This window comes from Salvelinus alpinus, chromosome 5, assembly GCF_045679555.1.
Source record: "Salvelinus alpinus chromosome 5, SLU_Salpinus.1, whole genome shotgun sequence".
In the NCBI taxonomy this organism is placed as follows: Eukaryota; Metazoa; Chordata; class Actinopteri; order Salmoniformes; family Salmonidae; genus Salvelinus; species Salvelinus alpinus.
Genome location: NC_092090.1, coordinates 89,580,691 through 89,606,078, shown reverse-complemented (window position 1 = coordinate 89,606,078; position 25,388 = coordinate 89,580,691). Strand labels below are relative to the sequence as shown.

At 45.5% G+C, this 25,388-nt stretch overlaps 1 protein-coding gene across 1 annotated transcript in view; it reads right to left on the bottom strand.

Moving 5' to 3' along the window:
* LOC139577180 (cotranscriptional regulator ARB2A homolog) overlaps positions 1 to 25,388 on the bottom strand; it is a 331,393-nt gene that overhangs the window by 176,197 nt on the left and 129,808 nt on the right. Inside the window, exon 10 of the mRNA XM_071404090.1 lies at positions 15,886 to 16,101. Coding sequence (XP_071260191.1) covers positions 15,886 to 16,101 — 216 coding nt within the window. The remainder of the gene's footprint in view (positions 1 to 15,885; positions 16,102 to 25,388) is intronic.

Genomic DNA, 25,388 nt, shown 5'->3' with positions numbered 1-25,388 from the left:
AACAGTTGCCATACCAAGCGGTGATGCAGCCAGGTAAGATGCTCTCAATGGTGCAGTTGTAGAACTTTTTGAGGATCTGAGGGCCCATGCTAATTATTTTCAGCCTCCTGAGGGGAAAGAGGCATTCTTCATGACTGTGTTGATGTGTGTAGACCATGATAATTCCTTAGTGATGTGGACACCGAGGAACTTGAATCTCTCGACCTGCTCCACTACAGCCCCGTCGACGTGGATTGGGGCGTGCTCGGTCCTCCGTTTCCTGTAGTCCACAAACAGCTCCTTTGTCTTGCTGATGTTGGAGGGAGAGGTTGTTGTCCTGGCACCACACTGCCGGGTCTCTGACCAACTCCCTGGTGGCTGTTTCATCATCGTCGGTGATTAGGCCTACCACCATTGTGTCGTCTGCAAACTTAATGATGGTGTTGGAGTCGTGGGCGGCCACATAGTCGTGGGTGAACAGGGAGTACAGGAGGGGACTAAGCATGCACCCCTGAGGGGCCCCCTTTTTGAGGGTCAGCATGGCAAAGGTGATGTTGCCTACCCTCACCACCTGGGGGTGGCCAGTCAGGAAGTTCAAGATCCAGTTGCAGAGGGAGGTGTTTAATCCCAGAGTCCTTAGCGTCGTGATGAGCTTGGAGGGCACTATGGTGTTGAACGTTGAGCTGTAGTCAATGAACAGCGTTCTCATGTAGGTGTTCCTTTTGTCCAGGTGTGAAAGGGTCAGTGTGGAGTGCAATAGAGATTGTGTCATCTGTGCATCTGTTGGGGTGGTATGCAAATTGGAGTGGGTCCAGAGTGTCTGGGATGATGGTGTTGATGTGAGCCCTGACCAGCCTTTCAAAGCACTTCATGGCTACAGACACTGACTTGAGAAAAAGAGAGAGAGAGTGAAAGAGAAAGAGAGGTAAAGAGAAAGAGAGAGAGAAAGAGAGAGAAAGAGAGAGAGACAGAGAGTGGGGATGAGGTGTGTTTTATTTAAAGGGCTGACAAGTGACAGGTCTCCAGGTTACATGCAAACACACACACACATCTCAGCTTGGCTCTGTCTCTCTCTGAAGACACACACTGAGTAAACACACCTGCAGCCCGCTCATTTGAATATTGAATGTGTCACTTACAGCGTCTGACTGGATTATCTTCAATTGGCCTAATGATGAAATATCAAACAAGCGGCGGGGACAGGTGATTACATGGTTTGGTATTAGAACTGGAGCTATTTGAATGTGGACCTTCACTCAAACACCTGTTTGTCTTGGACGTGGACTCTTCTAGACTTCTCTTTCCTCTTTTTCCTTCATCTATCTTTCCCTTCAGCCCTCTTTCCTTTCAGACACAACAGTCTGCAGGGTGAGGAGACGATATGAGGCAAATTAATGGCAGAGATGGGAAAGTAATGACTGTAGCATTGTGGGTAATTACCAGGTACTGCCTATGGAAAGTTAAGCTCAGAAAAAAATGATGAGAGGAAGAGGCGGAGAGATAGAAGAGAGAAGGGGGAGAGAGAGAGAGGGGAGAGGGGGGAGAGAGAGAGGGGAGAGAGAGGAGAGAGAGGAGAGATACAGAGAGAGAGAGGAGAGATACAGAGGGGAGAGAGAGAGAGAGAGAGGAGAGATACAGGGAGAGAGAGGGGAGAGAGTGGAGAGATACAGAGAGAGAGAGGGGAGAGAGAGGAGAGATACAGAGAGAGAGAGGAGTGATACAAGGAGAGAGAGGGGAGAGAGTGGAGAGATACAGAGAGAGAGAGGAGAGATACAGGGAGAGATGATAATGTGTGTTAGACTGAGTGAGAGAAAGATGTACAGACACAAATCTTTATTCCATAAAGATTGATGGCGTTGAGACAGTATAGCACCAGAAACTTGCTGGAGTCAAGGTAATCCGACAATATTTGCCGGGGCATTGTTTCAAATCAATAACTCATTAACAAAGTACAAAGGAAGTTCCCCGGTTTGTCTCAGATTCTTAAGTGGAGAAATTAAAACTGCTCTTGGTTGCACATGGGCGAAAAGGTCATCTCTGTGACATCTCTGCTATAGCCTCTCGCTGGAACAGGGATTGTCAGATGAAATGACTTGAAGTCATTAATTGACAGCAGGTAAAGGAGTGTGGGTGGGCAGATAGGTCAAGTTCAAACAAACACTGACCTGAGGCTGCAGTCGGGCTGGAGGGAGAGGGGCAAGGGGGCCAGGAGATGGATGTGTTTGATGGTTGACCTGACTGTAAAATTGGGAGCAGTGATCTGAGAGGTGCTACAGTACAAGGCTCTGTCCCACCCACACACCCAGCGTTGAGAGGTTAGTGAAGTTGCTCCCAGAGCCTCTCCCTGTCCTTGGATATGCTGAGCATAACATCCTGGCTCTAGCAGGGGTCAAAGGTCAAATAAGACATGTCTACATAATTGCCCCAGAGCACAGTGAGAGGTGGAGGGGTGAAGGTGAGACTGAGGCATTTGGAACCAGGTGAATACATACAATATATGCCTTGTGCGTTCGTATGTGTGCGAGTGTGCCATGTCTGTGTTTGAAACAAGCATGGTGCCTGCCGGGGGCGGAGAGTGAGTGTGAGTGCGTAGGAATCGTCAGGACAGGATGTACCAGGCAGACATTGGGAAAAAGGACAGGAATGGCTGTGGCCCCTGAGGACGAGAGAACCATGAACCCATGGAGTAACCAGGCTGAAATAATGGACGGTGCACATGCACGCACAACACCCTTCACTCAGGATTCAAACTAGCAACCCTCCGGTTGCTGGCACGCCACTAACTGTTGGGCTACCTATTAGAGAATGTATGTGTAGGTCTTCAGTGACCCCTCAGTGAAACCATTCAGAAAGCCCTCTAAAAGTGACGATATACTCAATGCTTTGCACATTAGTGTACATACAATAAATCATCCACTTCATCTCTCCATATCTCACTTTCTCACAATATCTCACTCTTTCTTTCTCTCCATATCTCACTCTTTCTTTCTCTCCATATCTCACTTCTCACCATATCTCACTCTTTCTTTCTCTCCATATCTCACTCTCTTTCTCTCCATATCTCACTTTCACACCATATCTCACTCTTTCTTTCTATACATATCTCACTCGTTCGTTCTCTCCATATCTCACGCTCCCTTTCTCTCCATATCTCACTCTTTCTTTCTCTCCACATCTCACTCTTTCTTTCTCTCCACATCTCACTCTTTCTTTCTCTCCACATCTCACTCTTTCTTTCTCTCCACATCTCACTCTTTCTTTCTCTCCATATCTCACTCTTTCTTTCTCTCCCCATCTCACTCTTTCTTTCTCTCCCCATCTCACTCTTTCTTTCTCTCCACATATCACTCTTTCTTTCTCTCCATATCTCACTCTTTATTTCTCTCCATATCTCACTTTCTCACAATATCTCACTCTTTCTTTCTCTCCATATCTCACTCTCTTTCTCTCCATATCTCACTTTCTCACCATATCTCACTCTTTCTTTCTATACATATCTCACTCGTTCGTTCTCTCCATATCTCACGCTCCCTTTCTCTCCATATCTCACGCTCCCTTTCTCTCCATATCTCACGCTCCCTTTCTCTCCACATCTCACTCTTTCTTTCTCTCCACATCTCACTCTTTCTTTCTCTCCACATCTCACTCTTTCTTTCTCTCCATATCTCACTCTTTCTTTCTCTCCATATCTCACTCTTTCTTTCTCTCCATATCTCACTCTTTCTTTCTCTCCATATCTCACTCTTTCTTTCTCTCCATATCTCACTCTTTCTTTCTCTCCATCTCTTTCTCTATGAACGTTTAAAAAATGCAACAATACGAGACGCAAGAAAGTGCTGGCGGCGAAGAAGAAAAGTAAAAGAAAGCTCCTTAACCCATGAATGTTGGTTATGTTCCTGCTATTCCTCCGCTTGGCTGTGAGAAAAAAGATAACTTGATTAGTGCTAAAATTCAGAGCAAAGTGTTCTCCTAAAGATCTTTCTATATGGCAAAGTGCTAAGAAGCCCCACCCCGTTGTCTCTCCTTCTCTCTGTTGTCCAGCCGACATCACTACACATAGGCCAATGGACTGTGATCTCTAAGTGAGGAGGGACTTGCCAAGGTTGAGAGGTTACACACTGTGAACCAGGGGCTAAAACGTAACAATCCTAAAAGCAGTTAAGGGCTTCTTAATGTGTGTAAGGAAGCGCATTAATTAACTCAACTCTATCTGGGCGCTGTGTGTGTGTGTGTGTATGACTGTGTGTGTGTGTGTGTGTGTGTGTGTGTGTGTGTGTGTGTGTGTGGGCCTGTGTGTGTGTGTGTGTGTGTGTGTGTGTGTGTGTGTGTGTGTGTGTTTGGGACTGTGTGCAGGTGGTCCCGCTCCTCAAACAGTGGGGGTTGAGAGGGGGGCGAGAGGGGGCAGCCCAATCCCAATAGAATAGATGAAAAACCCCCCCTAAAGAGGCTTGGTTTGATCCCCCACCAAGCCTGACAGAGGGGCGAAGAAGAAAAACACCCTCACAATCGGGACGGGACGGACATACGGGACGGACATACGGGACGGACGGACAGGAGAAGTTTAGTCCCTGAGGATCTCCTTTAGGGACATATTTGGGGGCTGATATCCTAATAAGCATGAGAGTCTAACATTCATTTCTACTGTCCTCCTGGATATAGTGACTCTGTCTCCGTCTTATAAATGACTACTTCCCCTGATCTCCCAGTCCTGGCTCCTTTCCATCTCCTCTGCATTTTGCTGCATACTATTCTCAATCAGTGTGTGTATGTTGGAAGACACATTTCACTTGTGCAACTGACTAGGTATCTCCTTTCCATTTCTCTCTCTCTGTGTGTACGTCTATCTGTGTGTGTGTGTCTTTCTCTCTCTTCGTGTGTGTCGTTGTGTGAGTGACAGCTTACTCCAAGCAGGGGAGTGACAGAGGAGGTGCAGTGAAGAGATAAGTCCTGTGGAGAAGGGTTGATTGAGAAAGGGGGCCAAATAAACTAACATCCCGCTGACTTAAAGGTCACAGTTCAGAGGGCATAGGGCACTGTGCTGCATGGTCCCAAAGAGGACTGTCATCCTGGGGAATCCCTTCATCTCTTTATCTATCCACCACTCCTCCTCTCCCTCCCTCCATCCCTCCCAGTCTTTGTTTACAGACATGGATTCATCTCTTTTATACTGATGCATTAATACACACAGAGAGTTACTGTTGCATGTACAGTACCAGTCAAAAGTGTGGACACACCTACTCATGCCAGGGTTTTTCTTTAATTGTAATATTTTCTACATTGTAGAATAAAAGTGAAGACATGAAAACTATGAAATAACACATATGGATTAATGTAGTAACAAAAAAGTATCAAACAAATCAAAATATATTTAGATTCTTCAAAGTAGCCACCCTTTGCCTTGATGACAGCTTTACACACTCATGGCATTCTCTCAACCAGCTTCACCTGGAATGCTTTTCCAACAGTCTTGAAGGAGTTCCCACATATGCTGAACACTCGTTGGGTGCTTTTCCTTCACTCTGCAGTCCAACTCATCCCAAACCATCTCATTTGGGTTGAGGTCGGGTGATTGTGGAGGCCAGGTTATCTGATGCAGCACTCCATCACTCTCCTTCTTGGTCAAATAGCCTTTACACAGCCTGAAGGTGTGTTGGGTTATTGTCCTGTTGAAAAACAAAATGATAGTCCCACTAAACACAAACCAGATGGGATGGCGTATCGCTGCAGAATGCTGTGGTAGCCATGCTGGTTAAGTGTGCCTTGAATTCTAAATAAATCACTGACAGTGTCACCAGCAAAGCACCCCCACACCATCACACCTCCTCCTCCATGCTCCACGGTGGGAAACACACATGCGGAAATCATCCGTTCACCTACTCTGCGTCTCACAAAGACACGGTAGATGGAACCAAAAATCTCAAATTTGGACTCATCAGACCAAAAGGACAGATTTCCACCGGTCTAATGTCATTGCTCGTGTTTCTTGGCCGAAGCAAGTCTCTTCTTATTATTGGTGTCCTTTAGTAGTGGTTTCTTTTCAGCAATTCGACCATGAAGGCCTTATTCACGCAGTGTCCTCTGCACAGTTGATGTTGAGATATCTGTTACTTGAACTCTGTGAAGCATTTATTTGGGCTGCAATTTCTGAGGCTGGTAACTCTAGTGAAGTTATCCTCTGCAGCAGAGGTAACTCTGGGTCTTCCTTTCCTGTGGCGGTCCTCATGAGACCCAGTATCATCATAGTGCTTGATGTTTTTTTGCGACTGCACTGGAAGAAACTTTCAACGTTCTTGAAATTGTCCGGATTGACTGAACTTCATGTCTTAAAGTAATGATCAACTGTTGTTTCTCTTTGAGCTGTTCTTGCCATAATATGGACAAGGTCTTTTACCAAATAGGCATATCTCATGTATACCACGCCTACCTTGTCACAAAACAATTGATTGGCTCAAACACAATTAAGGAAAGAAATTCCACAAATGAAATTATAACAAGGCACACCTGTTAATTGACATGCATTCCAGGTGACTACCTCATGAAGCTGGTTGAGAGAATGCCAAGAGTGTGCAAAGCTGTCATCAAGGCAAAGGGTGGCTACTTTGAAGAATCTCAAATATAAAATATATATTTGATTTGTTTAACACTTTTTTGGTTACTACATGATTCCATTTGTGTTATTTCATAGTTTTGGTGTTTTCACTATTACTCTACAATGTAGAAAATAGTAAAAATAAAATAAAAACCCTGGAATGAGTAGGTGTGTCCCCAAACTTTTGACTGGTAGTGTATGTTGTCTGAACGTTACTTTGCTGTAGATTTCAACATGTTGACATGGTCCTTAAGAACATACTGAACAAATATATAAATGCAACATGCAACAATTTCAAAGATTTTCATGAGTTACAGTTCATATAAGGAAATCAGACAATTGAAATAAATTCATTAGGCCCTAATCTATGGATTTTCACATGGCAGGAACGCAGCCATCGGTGGGCATAGGAGGCCATAGGCCCACCCACTTGGGAGCCAGCCAAACCAATCAGAATGATTTACCCCCCACAATAGGGCTGTATTACAGACAGAAATACTTCTCAGCATGGTTACACGTGGACTGTGATTGTGATGCCGGTTGGACGTACTGCCAAATTCTCTAAAACAACGTTGGAGGCAGCTTATGGTAGAGAAATGAATATTAAATTCTCTGGCAACAACTCTGGTGGACTTTCCTACAGTCAGCATGCCAATTACACGCACCCTCAAAACGTGAGACATCTGTGGCATTGTGTTGTGTGACAAAACTGCACATTTTAGAATGGCCTTTTATTGTCCCCAGCAAAAGGCGCACTTTCCCTGTTGTGTTTATATTTTTGTTCCGTGTATATAAAATAATAAATGATATGCCATTTGGCAAACTTAAAAAAAAAAGTGAATTACAGTCATGCGTAAATACATTTTCCGTAGGGTGGTCCCGGGAATCGAACCCACTATACTGGTGTTGCAGGCGCCATGCTCTACAAACTGAGCTACAAAGGACCAGTCAAAAAGTCTACAGACTTGAAGAAGTCTACATAGTTGATTATGTGGAATACTGCAAAGCCCTCCCCCTTTGCAAACGGAGCAATCCCAGTCACCCCTAGACCTAACCCTTAGTCCAGAAACAACATTATATTATATGATATTATGCAGAGCTGTAATGAGTCTCCCTTAACAGCAACCTTTCCCAAGTATATCAGAAGAGAACACAGCATCAGAGTGGAGTGCTTGGAATATTTAAAACATCAACCAATTGTGTACAATGACCTTGTACACAGCAAGATCATTATTTGAGTAAATCATGTTAAAAGTCATTAATAAATAAATAAATATTTAGCCACTATTTTATCAGGGAGTCATGCTGAGACCAAGGTATATTTTACAGATGATCCCTGAATTACATAAATTACAGAAAATACACACATCAAAATATAAATACAAAATGCAAGCAGAAAGAACAAACATGGTCATAAAAAATTAGCACATTGATCAGTAACAAGGTCCTCAGCGTTTGATTTGCCCTTGAGGCACCAAAACATCACATGTAACAACATTTTGAAGATAACAAATAAGGTGCATAAAACTAAAAGCTGATTTACCTAAATCAGTGGAGACCAAAGGAATGTACAGAGTTAGCCATCTCTGACACCAGGTGTGGGAACTCGTATGTCTAAAGTTTAGTAAAGATGTTAGGTACAGCGGGACTTTTTTGTAAAAGGGCTTTAGAAATGAAAACATAGCAATGTATCAACCTACGTGACATCAAAGAGGGCCAACCAACTTCCTGGTAGAGAATGCAGTGATGACATCAAAGAGGGCCAACCAACTTCCTGGTAGAGAATGCAGTGATGACATCAAAGAGGGCCAACCAACTTCCTGGTAGAGAATGCAGTGATGACATCAAAGAGGGCCAACCAACTTCCTGGTAGAGAATGCAGTGATGACATCAAAGAGGGCCAACCAACTTCCTGGTAGAGAATGCAGTGATGACATCAAAGAGGGACAACCAACTTCCTGGTAGAGAATGCAGTGATGAGTACTACAATTGTCACCCATAATAAAGCACATGATGAACTGTGTCTAACGGCTTTAATAAAGTGGCAACTGGGTTGATATTTGTTTTATTACATTTCTTCTTTTTTACCTTTATTTAACTAGGCAAGTCAGTTAAGAACAAATTATTATTTACAATGACGGCCTACTGGGGAACTGCCTTGTTCAGGGGCAGAACGACAGATTTTTACCTTGTCAGCTCAGGGATTGGATCCACCAACCTTTCGGTTACTGGCCCAACGCTCTAACCACTAGGCTACCTGCCGCCATAGAAGATGTCGCCATAGTCTAGGACCAATAGGAACGTGACTGAATAATCTGTCACTCTCTGAAACATTAATAATAAAATTACCACAACATATATTGCTGCATATGGATTAGAGATGCAAATTTGTGTTAATTTTTGCTGCTGAATAACCGACCATTATTAACCGACAAACGATAAACATTTCCCCAAATACTAAAATGATGTAACCAACAAGAAAATACTATGCATGCACACAAGGAATGGACATTTTTCATTAAGAGCTTAATGAAAACATGCAACAATACTAGCAAGCCTATTGTCTTACAGTCAAAAGGCTATAGCCTATTTTTGAACATTCAAAGCAGCAAATTAAATGTAATTTTGAAACATTTGATACAAACCGTAATTGACTGGAAAAGCCAGTTGTAAACAGCAGATGTAATGTGAGCCGTTCCATACATGACAGAGTTGAACATCTCCATTAGAAATGTAGAAAGAGGGGGATGCTAATAGCAGCAACTAGGATGGGTTGTTAATATGACTAGGATTATGCCTTCGGCTTCTGGACAACGAAAGAGAGTTGATATGAAAACCAATATAACAGGAGAGAAATGCGGGTTAAAGGCATGAGGGATTCTTTATGAAATAATTGAATCCACGTTTCTATGGTTGGAGTTTGGCTACTTTGAAGCAAGGTAAGACATTCCTCATTATTTGAAGTAAAGTAAAACGTGCAGTTTTCTAACAATTATACTGCCTCAAGCTGACATTGTAATGCGCTGGTAGCCTGCCTACCATTGTGATGCGCTGGTAGCCTGCCTACCATTGTAAAGTGGTGGAGATGCGCTGGTAGCCTGCCTACCATTTCAAAGTGGTGGTGACGCGCTGGTAGCCTGCCTACCATTTTAAAGTGGTGGTGATGCGCTGGTAGCCTGCCTACCATTGTAAAGTGGTGGTGATGCGCTGGTAGCCTGCCTACCATTGTAAAGTGGTGGAGATGCGCTGGTAGCCTGCCTACCATTGTAAAGTGGTGGTGACGCGCTGGTAGCCTGCCTACCATTCTAAAGTGGTGGTGATGCGCTGGTAGCCTGCCTACCATTGTAAAGTGGTGGTGATGCGCTGGTAGCCTGCCTACCATTGTAAAGTGGTGGAGATGCGCTGGTAGCCTGCCTACCATTGTAAAGTGGTGGTGACGCGCTGGTAGCCTGCCTACCATTGTAAAGTGGTGGTGATGCGCTGGTAGCCTGCCTACCATTGTAAAGTGGTGGAGATGCGCTGGTAGCCTGCCTACCATTGTAAAGTGGTGGTGACGCGCTGGTAGCCTGCCTACCATTGTAAAGTGGTGAAGATGCGCTGGTAGCCTGCCTACCATTCTAAAGTGGTGGTGATGCGCTGGTAGCCTGCCTACCATTTTAAAGTGGTGGTGACGCGCTGGTAGCCTGCCTACCATTCTAAAGTGGTGGTGATGCGCTGGTAGCCTGCCTACCATTCTAAAGTGGTGGTGACGCGCTGGTAGCCTGCCTACCATTCTAAAGTGGTGGTGACGCGCTGGTAGCCTGCCTACCATTCTAAAGTGGTGGTGACGCGCTGGTAGCCTGCCTACCATTCTAAAGTGGTGGTGATGCGCTGGTAGCCTGCCTACCATTGTAAAGTGGTGGTGACGCGCTGGTAGCCCTCTACCATTCTAAAGTGGTGGTGATGCGCTGGTAGCCTGCCTACCATTCTAAAGTGGTGGTGATGCGCTGGTAGCCTGCCTACCATTGTAAAGTGGTGGTGACGCGCTGGTAGCCCTCTACCATTCTAAAGTGGTGGTGACGCGCTGGTAGCCTGCCTACCATTCTAAAGTGGTGGTGACGCGCTGGTAGCCTGCCTACCATTCTAAAGTGGTGGTGATGCGCTGGTAGCCTGCCTACCATTCTAAAGTGGTGGGTGACGCGCTGGTAGCCTGCCTACCATTCTAAAGTGGTGGTGATGCGCTGGTAGCCTGCCTACCATTCTAAAGTGGTGGGTGACGCGCTGGTAGCCTGCCTACCATTCTAAAGTGGTGGGTGATGCGCTGGTAGCCTGCCTACCATTGTAAAGTGGTGGGTGATGCGCTGGTAGCCTGCCTACCATTGGAAAGTGGTGGGTGATGCGCTGGTAGCCTGCCTACCATTGTAAAGTGGTGGTGATGCGCTGGTAGCCTGCCTACCATTGTAAAGTGGTGGGTGACGCGCTGGTAGCCTGCCTACCATTCTAAAGTGGTGGGTGACGCGCTGGTAGCCTGCCTACCATTCTAAAGTGGTGGGTGATGCGCTGGTAGCCTGCCTACCATTCTAAAGTGGTGGTGACGCGCTGGTAGCCTGCCTACCATTCTAAAGTGGTGGGTGATGCGCTGGTAGCCTGCCTACCATTGTAAAGTGGTGGGTGATGCGCTGGTAGCCTGCCTACCATTGTAAAGTGGTGGTGATGCGCTGGTAGCCTGCCTACCATTGTAAAGTGGTGGTGATGCGCTGGTAGCCTGCCTACCATTCTAAAGTGGTGGTGACACGCTGGTAGCCTGCCTACCATTCTAAAGTGGTGGTGATGCGCTGGTAGCCTGCCTACCATTCTAAAGTGGTGGTGACGCGCTGGTAGCCTGCCTACCATTCTAAAGTGGTGGTGATGCGCTGGTAGCCTGCCTACCATTCTAAAGTGGTGGTGACGCGCTGGTAGCCTGCCTACCATTGTAAAGTGGTGGTGACACACAGGTAGAAATACAAATAGCAGCTCTTTTTAATCATGCTCATCAAAACAGCTTTTAAGATGCAATTGTATTTAGAATTGTTATGTATTGAGCAATGACTGGGCTTATAAAAGCATGTTTCTCTCCAGTACCAGCTTTTTCAGGAGCTGCTCTCACATTGTCCGTCAGGTGATAGGCTCTGTAATTCCACTAAATTAAGCAAATTAACCTATAGACTGATTAGCATTACTGGTCGGTGAACAACTGATTAACGGTTAAACTAATATGGATGGAGTACTTCCTACTGAGTTTTAAAATCATACATATAGAATTGGTACACACACACTGAGTCAGTCACTGACGTCCCTGCCCCCTTGTCTCTGAGCATTAGCCCCAACCACCATGCATAATGCAGGCGCATGGAAAGCACCTACAGGCTAATGTCAAAGAATAATATTGCATGGCCCCCTGCAGAATTGGAAAACCTTGGGTAGGACTGCACTAACGATCTCACGCTGCTAGCATTACAGAGTGCAGAAAGGTTCAGGGAGAGGGAGGGAAGGAGAGAGAGGAAAAAGAGAGTGTGAAGAGAGAGTGAGAGAGAGTGAAAGAGTCTCCTAATTATGTGAAACCTATTCCAGTTGAAATATTTAAAATATATTAATATGGACTCTACCTCTCTGCTGATATGATCACACATCTCTACCTCTCTGATGATATGATCACACATCTCTATCTCTCTGCTGATATGCTCACACATCTCTACCTCTCTGCTGATATGATCACACATCTCTACCTCTCTGCTGATATGCTCACACATCTCTACCTCTCTGATGATATGATCACACATCTCTACCTCTCTGATGATATGATCACACATCTCTACCTCTCTGCTGATATGATCACACATCTCTCTCTCTGATGATATGCTCACACATCTCTCTCTCTGCTGATATGATCACACATCTCTACCTCTCTGATGATATGATCACACATCTCTCTCTCTGCTGATATGATCACACATCTCTCTCTCTGATGATATGATCACACATCTCTATCTCTCTGCTGATATGCTCACACATCTCTCTCTCTGATGATATGATCACACATCTCTACCTCTCTGCTGATATGCTCACACATCTCTATCTCTCTGCTGATATGATCACACATCTCTACCTCTCTGCTGATATGATCACACATCTCTACCTCTCTGATGATATGATCACACATCTCTACCTCTCTGCTGATATGCTCACACATCTCTACCTCTCTGCTGATATGATCACACATCTCTCTCTCTCTGATGATATGCTCACACATCTCTACCTCTCTGATGATATGCTCACACATCTCTCTCTCTGATGATATGATCACACATCTCTCTCTCTGCTGATATGATCACACATCTCTCTCTCTGCTGATATGCTCACACATCTCTCTCTCTGATGATATGCTCACACATCTCTCTCTCTGCTGATATGCTCACACATCTCTCTCTGCTGATATGATCACACATCTCTCTCTCTGATGATATGCTCACACATCTCTCTCTCTGATGATATGCTCACACATCTCTCTCTCTGATGATATGATCACACATCTCTACCTCTCTGCTGATATGATCACACATCTCTACCTCTCTGCTGATATGATCACACATCTCTACCTCTCTGATGATATGATCACACATCTCTACCTCTGATGATATGATCACACATCTTTACCTCTCTGCTGATATGATCACACATATCTACCTCTCTGCTGATATGATCACACATCTCTACCTCTCTGCTGATATGATCACACATCTCTCTCTCTCTGATGATATGCTCACACATCTCTCTCTCTGCTGATATGATCAAACATCTCTACCTCTCTGATGATATGATCACACATCTCTCTCTCTGCTGATATGATCACACATCTCTCTCTGATGATATGATCACACATCTCTATCTCTCTGCTGATATGCTCACACATCTCTCTCTCTGATGATATGATCACACATCTCTACCTCTCTGCTGATTTGATCACACATCTCTACCTCTCTGCTGATATACTCACACATCTCTACCTCTCTGCTGATATGATCACACATCTCTAGCTCTCTGCTGATATGATCACACATCTCTCTCTCTCTGCTGATATGCTCACACATCTCTCTCTCTGCTGATATGATCACACATCTCTATCTCTCTGCTGATATGCTCACACATCTCTCTCTCTGCTGATATGCTAACACATCTCTACCTCTCTGCTGATATGATGACACATCTCTACCTCTCTGATGATATGATGACACATCTCTCTCTCTGCTGATATGATCACACATCTCTATCTCTCTGCTGATATGCTCACACATCTCTCTCTCTGCTGATATGCTAACACATCTCTACCTCTCTGCTGATATGATGACACATCTCTACCTCTCTGATGATATGATGACACATCTCTCTCTCTGCTGATATGCTCACACATCTCTCTCTCTGCTGATATGATCACACATCTCTACCTCTCTGCTGATATGCTCACACATCTCTACCTCTCTGCTGATATGATCACACATCTCTACCTCTCTGCTGATATGATCACACATCTCTACCTCTCTGCTGATATGATCACACATCTCTCTCTCTCTGCTGATATGCTCACACATCTCTCTCTCTGCTGATATGCTAACACATCTCTCTCTCTGCTGATATGCTAACACATCTCTACCTCTCTGATGATATGATCACACATCTCTACCTCTCTGCTGATATGATCACACATCTCTACCTCTCTGCTGATATGATCACACATCTCTCTCTCTCTGCTGATATGCTCACACATCTCTCTCTCTGCTGATATGCTCACACATCTCTCTCTGCTGATATGATCATACATCTCTATCTCTCTGCTGATATGCTCACACATCTCCATCTCTCTGCTCTGACCTCTCTGTTTCTAACACTTACACACACGCAAGGTCATCATCACAGATCTTTTAAACACATGAATATGACACTTAAGAGGCTTAAGCCTTGTCTTATACTGTGTGTATGTGTGTGTATATGTGTGTGTGTGTGTGTGTGTGTGTGTGTGTGTGTGTGTGTGTGTGTGTGTGTGTGTGTGTGTGTGTGTGTGTGTGTGTGTGTGTGTGTGTGTGTGTGTGTGTGTGTGTGTGTGCATACGTACCCACGTGCAAATGTGTTGTTTTTCTGTTGTATTTCAATCAACATTCACATTACTTCAGTATGTTCACTACAAAAAAAGTATAATGTAAGCCTGAGATACAGAGAGAGAGGAGATAGATATATGATAGATAGTTAGTGATGATAAGGGGCTTTAAGCCATATTTTATGACAGAGGGAGCTAATCGGCTACTGCTAATGAGCCCCTATTAGTGTGTGTAGAGATAGTGTCAGGAGAGACAGGCAGGGAGAAGAGGCAGTGCTGACAGCTCACACACCGCCCATCAGTCCCACCGAGACCACTAGGCCTGTCAGAGACGACAGTGACATCTCACACACACAGACACGCGCTGCATACGCATGCACGTACACACACCAAACACGCACGCACGTACAAACGCTTGGACACGCACGTGCACATGTACACACACACCCACACACATTGGTGTGAGCGCTACAGCCATCCACTGTGATGAGACAAAGAGGCTAGTCCTCTATCACATTAACTCCCAGATACCCCACACACTGTCCACTTCACTCTACTCCGCCTGTTGGACATCGAGAGACAAGGTCTGTGTGGATGGACAAGCGGTCAAAGACTTGACGATGACGTGACTTTCATCAACTTCTGTTAGGTTTGACAGAAGGGCTGGATTGAGGAACCTTTGCTTCTATTTTTCATCATGGCGGCCATATTTCAATATTCCCTTCTTGTGTCTGAGTGTACGGCAAGGTGGCCAAGGTGTGTATGTGTGTCGTTAAAATAATGTCTATGGGCCATGATAAGAACGCTGGGTGTGCGTGTGTTCGGCAGATAATAATTCCATTGGTCAACAGTGTGAGGGGAGAAAGCTGCTCTGACCAGAGAGAGAGAGGGAGGAAGAGCGAGCGAGCGAGAGAAGGAAGAGTGTCATGTGGTTAACACTCACACACTGAGAGCATACTGGAGCATGGCCAAACACACCACAGCCTGACCACAGACAGCCTCTCTTTCTTTCCTTTTCTCACTCTCTCCACCCTCCTTCTCTCCCAACCCCGCCCACAACCTTTCTACACTTGCATCTATCTATCTATCACTCTCTTCCTAACTGCCTCGATCCCAACTCTACCCATTAACCTCCCCGTTTGCAGCTTTTATGGCCCCTGTCTATGGCTTTCTTATTCCCCCCCTCCCCTATCACCCCTCCCTCGCTCACCCGTATGGGGATCTGTTCAGTCTCTCCCTCCTTCTGCGGGTTGCGGTACTTCTCATAGAAGTCCCTCTTCTTCTTGCCCTCCCGGTCGTCCTTGCGCTCTCTCTTCTCGGCGGGTTCGCCTGAGACCTCGGGGGAGGGCAGGGGCGTGGGCTTGGCCGGCCTCTCCACCTCCAGGTGGTTCTCATTGGGGTTGAGCACCATCACACCATAACCCTCCTGGAAGACAACACAACAACACACACACGTTTGTTAAGAGAGTCCACAGAATATCCTCCGACTCACACTTGTAAATGTCTGTGTGTGTGTGTGTGTGTGATTAGAACTCAGTGACAGGGGTCTTAGCCAGTGAATAGCACTTAGTGAGTCCAAAGGCCATGTGTCTGTCACTTTTCAACTTTTAATCGATCCATCCATCACTTAACTCAAGAGTTAGGGCCGACACATATATGTGTGGTACTTTTTAATTGGGATCAACTTCATATCCATTGTTTTAGCAACTTACTACCAAACACAAGTAAAATATGATAATGTACACAGCAATGAATGTTTCGTAACATTAAGCTGTGAAATTAATAACAGAAACTAAACGTTAATGCATAGCAATAAAATTCGAATTGTTAAAATATGCTGTAAAATTAAGATAGGGCAATAGCAAGCAGGGAAAAAGTTCATGTGAATTGAAATAGGCAGAATCTATTGTGGTCTGGGAAAGTTTTCACAGGGCCTAAGTGACTTCTTCAACTCTGAAGTCATTTTTAATTAAGTGTGTTTATTATCCAAGCACCCTGAAATTAAAGGAGGAAACGGAGGGATTCCTGTTCCACTTTGACTGCACTTCACACACTCCCCCTCTGTACACACACACACACACACTCCCCCTCTGTACGTACGTACGTACACACACACACACACACACACACACACTCCCCCTCTGTACGTACGTACGTACACACACACACACACACATCTGTCCTGTCAAAAATACTTTTTAGAAGACGAGTGTAGGAGTTAGTGAGGAAATGTTTTTCTGATTCCTCCCAGAGTCGCCATCACGCACCCTGTCTACACACGCAACACGTCTCCTTTATTTAATATGTGTTAACACAATGTGTGTGTCCCTCCTCCTCTTTAATACGTGTTAACACAATGTGTGTGTCCCTCCTCCTTTTTAATACGTGTTAACACAATGTGTGTGTCCCTCCTCCTTTTTAATACGTGTTAACACAATGTGTGTCCCTCCTCTTTAATACGTGTTAACACAATCTGTGTGTCCCTCCTCCTTTTTAATATGTGTTAACACAATTTGTGTGTCCCCCCTCCACCCATCGACGTCAAACCTGCCCTGAGCACCTGGTGTGTGTTGACAACAGCAAAATGACAGTTTCACACGTTGCAAATGATTGGTATTCTCACACCCTGTCAACGACCGACTCATTTAGCCAGAGCCCCCTCCTCTTCCCAGGCTTATTAGAATCAAACTTTCAGATAGTCCAAAACAAATGACACAAATCTGAACAAATTGCAGCAGTGCGAGTACTTTATAGAATAAATTAAGGGCTTACTTTATTAGGATCTGTTTCAGCGTTTTAGGTCATAACTATTTAACTAAATCTTTGACTGAAACACTTAAATTCCTAGAAAAAGAGTATGAATTTAAAACTATAAATTAAATACATCATTCTGTTTAGTATTTTTAATCATCTGAGACCTTTAAGGAAGATGTACAAATGAATTTAATCACAATATTAAGACCAAAAAGAGAGGTTAACCAACTAAACAAACCAGATTAAATAATAACCTGCCCAGGGACTGCGGTTGAAAATTAGCCGGCTGGCTAAAACCGGCACTTTTACTAAAATGTTGATTAATGTGCACTGTCCCTGTAAAAATAAAATAAACTCATACTCAAATGAAAGATATTTGTTTTTCTTATTTCCTATATAAATAATAAGCACATTACAAAACTAAAGGAACACATATCCCAGGTAAATCACAGGTGTTCATTATGACTCAAACATCACCTGTAAAAAAATACATCTAACGGACAATCCTTTAAATCCATTAGTCTACATATTATACTATAAATGTATATAAATCGTCAAACCACACATGTCGACAGCAACTCTTAATTAGGAACCCTTTATTAGAAAGTGAATGAGATTCTTTAGTTAGGAGTTCCTTAGGCTGTTGGCTCTGGAATTAGTGAGTTTTCTTCCTGTGCGTTAGAGCTGCACATACGGCCCGGCACGGCCCGGCACCACCTGGGCTTGGAGCAGAGCTGGGAGGAAAGGAGCTGTCTTTTTTCTCCTCTTTTGGGCATAATAGCTATCTGCACTGAGAGGGAGGAGTGGTAAAGTAATGGGCCAGGTTCTATTAAAGAGGCTCAACTACAGGCCCGGGGCTGTCTTTGTTGGCAGAGCCACCATGGTGTAGTTCACATGGACCTTACGACCGGAGAGGAGGAAAAAGAGAAAATGTGAGAGAAAAGGAGAGGAGAAGAGAGAGAATAGGAGAATAGAGAGAATAGGAGAGGAGACGAGAGAGAATAGGAGAGGATAAGAGAGAATAGGAGAGGAGAAGAGAGAGAATAGGAGAGAGAATAGGAGAGGATAAGAGAGGATACGAGAGAGGATACGAGAGAGAATAGGAGAGGATAAGAGAGAGAATAGGAGAGGATAAGAGACAGAATATGAGAGGATAAGAGACAGAATAGGACAGGATAAGAGACAGAATTTGAGAGGAGACGAGAGAGAATAGGAGAGGGTAAGAGAGAGAATAGGAGAGGAGAAGAGAGAGAATAGGAGAGGAGACGAGAGAGAATAGGAGAGGATAAAAGACAGAATAGGAGAGGAGAAGAGAGAATAGGAGAGGATAAGAGAGAATAGGAGAGGAGAAGAGACAGAATAGGAGAGGATGAGAGAATAGGAGAGAAGAGAGAGAATAGGAGAGGATAAGAGACAGAATAGGAGAAGAGACGAGAGAACAGGAGAGGAGGAGAGAATAGGAGAAGAGAGAATAGGAGAGGAGAAGATAAAGAATAGGAGAAGAGAGAATAGGAGAGGACAAGAGAGAGAATAGGAGAGGACAAGAGAGAGAATAGAAGAGAACAAGAGAGAGAATAGAAGAGGACAAGAGAGAAGAAGAGAAGAGAAAGAATAGTAGAGGAGAATAGGAGAAGAGACGAGAGAATAGGAGAGGAGAAGAGAGAGAATAGGAGAGAAGAGTTCCGTTCAGGCTTTGTGTCACTGCCCACTAGTGGCAGGCTGGAAAACTGACTGGCAACACGGTCTTCTTCTGAATCACGAAGGAACGAGGAACGAGAGATAGAGAGAGAGAGAGAGAATGAACTAGACAAAGGATTAGGATGGATGGAGGGAGATGGAAAGAGAGAGTGAGAGACAAAAACAAAGATGGGAGAGATGGATAGGGTGTGAGAGAGATTGACAAGTGTTCAGCCCATCCATCCTTATGCCTCAGATCCACGCAGCACATAGGGAAAAGTGTTAATAGGTTGACAACATTAGGCCTACTAAACAAATGCTAGCCCTCTGTGCCCTAGTCCTTCCAGTGCTAATGGTGGCTAACCCTTACTGGTGCTCAGTCACCCTGAAGCACATTACTGTGAAGGGGACCTGTGTCCCCAGCATCCTAGACTTGTGCAGTAAGGCCAAGGGTCCAGAAACCAGAATTGATGTCAACAGAGAAAGGTTTGGGCGGTGTCAGTCAAACATTGGTCTCTGTGTCTCTCCATGTGTCTCTGACGCTGTTCTGTCCAGCAGCAAATGCATATAGAGTGGGGGAGAGAGTAAAGAGAAAGAGTAAAGGGGGGAGAGAGTAAAGAGAGGATAGATAGTAAATAGAGGGGGGGGAGAGTAAAGAGAGGAGAGAGAGAGAGTAAAGAGAGGGGGGAGAGAGTAAAGAGAGGAGAGAGAGTAAAGAGAGGAGAGAGAGTAAAGAGAGGAGAGAGAGTAAAGAGAGGGGGGAGAATAAAGAGAGGGGAGAGAATAAAGAGAGGATAGAGAATAAAGAGAGGGGAGAGAGTAAAGAGAGGAGAGAGAGAATAAAGAGAGGAGAGATAGTAAATAGAGGGGGGAGAGTAAAGAGAGGGGGGGAGAGTAAAGAGAGGAGAGAGAGAGTAAAGAGAGGGGGAGAGAGTAAAGAGAGGAGCGAGAGTAAAGAGAGGGGGGAGAATAAAAAGAGGGGAGAGAATAAAGAGAGGATAGAGAATAAAGAGAGGGGAGAGAGTAAAGAGAGGAGAGAGAGAATAAAGAGAGGAGAGAATAAAGAGGGGAGAGAATAAAGAGAGAGAGAATAAAGAGAGGAGAGAGAGTAAAGAGAGGAGAGAGAGTAAAGAGAGGAGAGAGAGTAAAGAGAGGGGGGAGAATAAAGAGAGGGGAGAGAATAAAGAGAGGATAGAGAATAAAGAGGGGAGAGAGAGTAAAGAGAGGAGAGAGAGAATAAAGAGAGGAGAGAATAAAGAGGGGAGAGAATAAAGAGAGGAGAGAATAAAGAGAGGGAGAATAAAGAGAGGAGAGAGAGAATAAAGAGAGGAGAGAGAGAATAAAGAGAGGAGAGAATAAAGAGGGGAGAGAATAAAGAGAGGAGAGAATAAAGAGGGGAGAGAATAAAGAGGAGAGAATAAAGAGGAGAGAGAATAAAGAGAGGAGAGAGAGAATAAAGAGAGGAGAGAATAAAGAGAGGGAGACTAAAGAGAGGGAGAGAGAATAAAGAGGGGAGAGAATAAAGAGAGGAGAGAATAAAGAGAGGAGAGAGAGAATAAAGAGAGGAGAGAATAAATAGAGGAGAATAAAGAGAGAGAGAGAATAAAGAGAGGAGAGAATAGAGGCTAAAGTGAAGGGTTGTGTTAGTGTATTAACACTAGAAGAGCAAGGTGAGTAATTTTGACTCAATATGAATTTAAAATGCAAATATCTCCTCCATTTTTTAAATCATGCCCCACTCTGTCCTTGACTTTTCCTAAATAAGTATGTTTAACACATGTATGTTGGAAGAATTTCGATATCAAACAGAATGTGTTATAAGCAGTTTTTTCTCCAAACCTCCAAAAATGGACTTTTTCAAATCCACATGCAGGTAATACAAATTTCTATGTAGTATCAAAATGTGCAGATTCCAAGGTTTCCAAAACCCTGACTTACCAACGCCAAATAACTCATAAAATTGAAGAGATGAGCTTCATTTCAAAATGTCACTTTTTCAAAGAACAAGTCCTGTTCCATGACCGCCACACAGGAGCACGCAGCAACAGATTTTTATCGGTTTTTATATTTAAACTTTAGGCAAGTCAGTTAAGAACAAATTCTTATTTACAATGATGGCCTACCAGGGAACAGTGAGTTAACTGCCTTGTTCAGGGGCAGAACAACAGATTTTTACCTTGTCAGCTCAGGGATTCGATCCAGCAACCTTTAGGTTACTGGCCCAACGCTCTAACCACTAGGACACCTGCCGCCCCATAAGATGAAGAAAGTGTTATTTGAACAAAATATATTTTCCTATTCTGATTTTGCACCAAATCTCTTTTTCTCGTTAGCATGTATGAAATGTATTTATGAAACTGTTAGACTGAGTCAAAATGACTGCTCATTGGCTCAAAGGGTGGTCCCTAGTGTTACAGGAACTCATTCATTTATTCTGAAGGTTCGAAAATATTTGATGTAAATTCCAACTGTAAGTACAAGGTCTAAAATATACAATTATATTATTCAAATTTATTATGAAAGTATTATATTTTAATATTCTTAATCGTATAATTATAATCATCAACTAGCTAATGCTGTAGAAACAACAACTTTGGTCTTGATTGTCTCAATTGCCTGTCAGTCAGCATTTAAAAATCTCACACTCTTGCTTGGTGTGGACACTGATGTTGGGTCTGTGTGCCTTTATGCAGTGATGTGCAGGATAAGCTTCTCCCCACATCGCGCGCACACACACACACACACACACACACACACACACACACACACACACACACACACACACACACACACACACACACACACACACACACACACACACACACACACACACACACACACACACACACACACACACACACACACACACACACACACACACACACACCTTCCCATGCCCCTGCATGCCCTGTGCCACCGCCACATAGAGCCCTGGCCCAGAGGGCAGCAGTCAGAGGGGTCACACCTCGGCACCTCCAAGGGGGGTGCACTCCCGTCGCCCCGCTCCTGACGCTCTTTAGTGCTCCTTTGTTGGCCTGTCGGAGACCAGCCGAGTCCCCTCAGATAGCACAACAATGGTCACCGCTCAGGAAGCCCAGCTCTGCCCTTCGCCACCTTCTAACGTCGCGCTGCGTCTCAGCATGACATCTCTTCACACACACAGTATACATCTTACTCACCTCTCAATCAATGGATCAAATCAGTGCGCAAAAGAAAACAGAGCTACATAACGATCAAGGATAACAACTCCAATGGGAAACAATGATGGGGAATGTCAAACCGCGCATTGACTTTTATTGGACAACCTGAAGAAATGGCTGTGATAAAGCTACGTGGTCAGACTTGCGCTTATTTGGCTGTGAGACAGTAGAACGGTAATGAACCATTGTCTGTCTTCTCAGTGGCATCGTTTAAAGAAGGGGGACAGAAAATAGGCTAAGCCGTCCCTTTAAGGCGCATGTTATTTGTGTGTGTGTAGCTTTGGGAGGCTTGACGTGAGAGCTCTCGTGCAGCGAGCACGGCTTTGATGTGAGAGCTCTCATGCAGCGAGCACGGCTTTGATGTGAGAGCTCTCTTGCAGCGAGCACGGCTTTGATGAGAGAGCTCTAATGCAGCGAGCACGGCTTTGATATGAGAGCTCTCATGCAGCGAGCACGGCTTTGATGTGAGAGCTCTCATGCAGCGAGCACGGCTTTGATGTGAGAGCTCTCATGCAGCGAGCACGGCTTTGATGTGAGAGCTCTCATGCAGCGAGCACGGCATTGATGTGAGAGCTCTCATGCAGCGAGCACGGCTTTGATGTGAGAGCTCTCTTGCAGCGAGCACGGCTTTGATGTGAGAGCTCTCATGCAGCGAGCACGGCTTTGATGTGAGAGCTCTCGTGCAGCGAGCACGGCTTTGATGTGAGAGCTCTCGTGCAGCGAGCACGGCTTTGATGTGAGAGCTCTCGTGCAGCGAGCACGGCTTTGATGTGAGAGCTCTCATGCAGCGAGCACGGCTTTGATGTGAGAGCTCTCATGCAGCGAGCACAGCTTTGATGTGAGAGCTCTCATGCAGCGAGCACGGCTTTGATATGAGAGCTCTCATGCAGCGAGCACGGCTTTGATGTGAGAGCTCTCGTGCAGCGAGCACGGCTTTGATGTGAGAGCTCTCGTGCAGCGAGCACGGCTTTGATGTGAGAGCTCTCGTGCAGCGAGCACGGCTTTGATGTGAGAGCTCTCATGCAGCGAGCACGGCTTTGATGTGAGAGCTCTCATGCAGCGAGCACGGTTTTGATGTGAGAGCTCTCATGCAGCGAGCACGGCTTTGATGTGAGAGCTCTCATGCAGCGAGCACGGCTTTGATGTGAGAGCTCTCATGCAGCGAGCACGGCTTTGATGTGAGAGCTCTCTTGCAGCGAGCACAGCTTTGATGTGAGAGCTCTCATGCAGCTGAGCACGGCTTTGATATGAGAGCTCTCATGCAGCGAGCACGGCTTTGATGTGAGAGCTCTCGTGCAGCGAGCACAGCTTTGATGTGAGAGCTCTCATGCAGCGAGCACGGCTTTGACGTGAGAGCTCTCATGCAGCGAGCACAGCTTTGATGTGAGAGCTCTCATGCAGCGAGCACGGCTTTGATGTGAGAGCTCTCATGCAGCGAGCACAGCTTTGATGTGAGAGCTCTCATGCAGCGAGCACGGCTTCGATGTGAGAGCTCTCGTGCAGCGAGCACGGCTTTGATGTGAGAGCTCTCGTGCAGCGAGCACAGCTTTGACGTGAGAGCTCTCGTTCAGCGAGCACAGCTTTGACGTGAGAGCTCTCGTGCAGCGAGCACGGCTTTGATGTGAGAGCTCTCGTGCAGCGAGCACGGCTTTGATGTGAGAGCTCTCGTTCAGCGAGCACGGCTTTGATGTGAGAGCTCTCGTGCAGCGAGCACGGCTTTGATGTGAGAGCTCTCGTGCAGCGAGCACGGCTTTGATGTGAGAGCTCTCGTGCAGCGAGCACGGCTTTGATGTGAGAGCTCTCGTGCAGCGAGCACAGCTTTGATGTGAGAGCTCTCGTGCAGCGAGCACAGCTTTGATGTGAGAGCTCTCGTGCAGCGAGCACAGCTTTGATGTGAGAGCTCTCGTGCAGCGAGCACAGCTTTGATGTGAGAGCTCTCATGCAGCGAGCACAGCTTTGATGTGAGAGCTCTCATGCAGCGAGCACAGCTTTGATGTGAGAGCTCTCATGCAGCGAGCACAGCTTTGATGTGAGAGCTCTCATGCAGCGAGCACAGCTTTGATGTGAGAGCTCTCATGCAGCGAGCACAGCTTTGATGTGAGAGCTCTCATGCAGCGAGCACAGCTTTGATGTGAGAGCTCTCATGCAGCGAGCACAGCTTTGATGTGAGAGCTCTCATGCAGCGAGCACAGCTTTGATGTGAGAGCTCTCATGCAGCGAGCACGGCATTGGGCAAAGACCCTTTTTGATGGAACCCAGGGAGAGTAGCTGCTGCCTTGGCAGGAACTAATGGGGATCCATAATAAACCCCAGGGAGAGTAGCTGCTGCCTTGGCAGGAGCTAATGGGGATCCATAATAAACCCCAGGGAGAGTAGCTGCTGCCTTGGCAGGAACTAATGGGGATCCATAATAAACCCCAGGAAGAGTAGCTGCTGCCTTGGCAGGAGCTAATGGGGATCCATAATAAACCCCAGGAAGAGTAGCTGCTGTCTTGGCAGGAACTAATGGGGATCCATAATAAACCCCAGGAAGAGTAGCTGCTGTCTTGGCAGGAACTAATGGGGATCCATAATAAACCCCAGGAAGAGTAGCTGCTGCCTTGGCAGGAGCTAATGGGGATCCATAATAAACCTCAGGAAGAGTAGCTGCTGCCTTGGCAGGAGCTAATGGGGATCCATAATAAACCCCAGGAAGAGTAGCTGCTGCCTTGGCAGGAGCTAATGGGGATCCATAATAAACCCCAGGAAGAGTAGCTGCTGCCTTGGCAGGAACTAATGGGGATCCATAATAAACCCCAGGAAGAGTAGCTGCTGCCTTGGCAGGAGCTAATGGGGATCCATAATAAACCCCAGGGAGAGTAGCTGCTGCCTTGGCAGGAACTAATGGGGATCCATAATAAACCCCAGGAAGAGTAGCTGCTGCCTTGGCAGGAGCTAATGGGGATCCATAATAAACCCCAGGAAGAGTAGCTGCTGCCTTGGCAGGAACTAATGGGGATCCATAATAAACCCCAGGAAGAGTAGCTGCTGTCTTGGCAGGAGCTAATGGGGATCCATAATAAACCCCAGGAAGAGTAGCTGC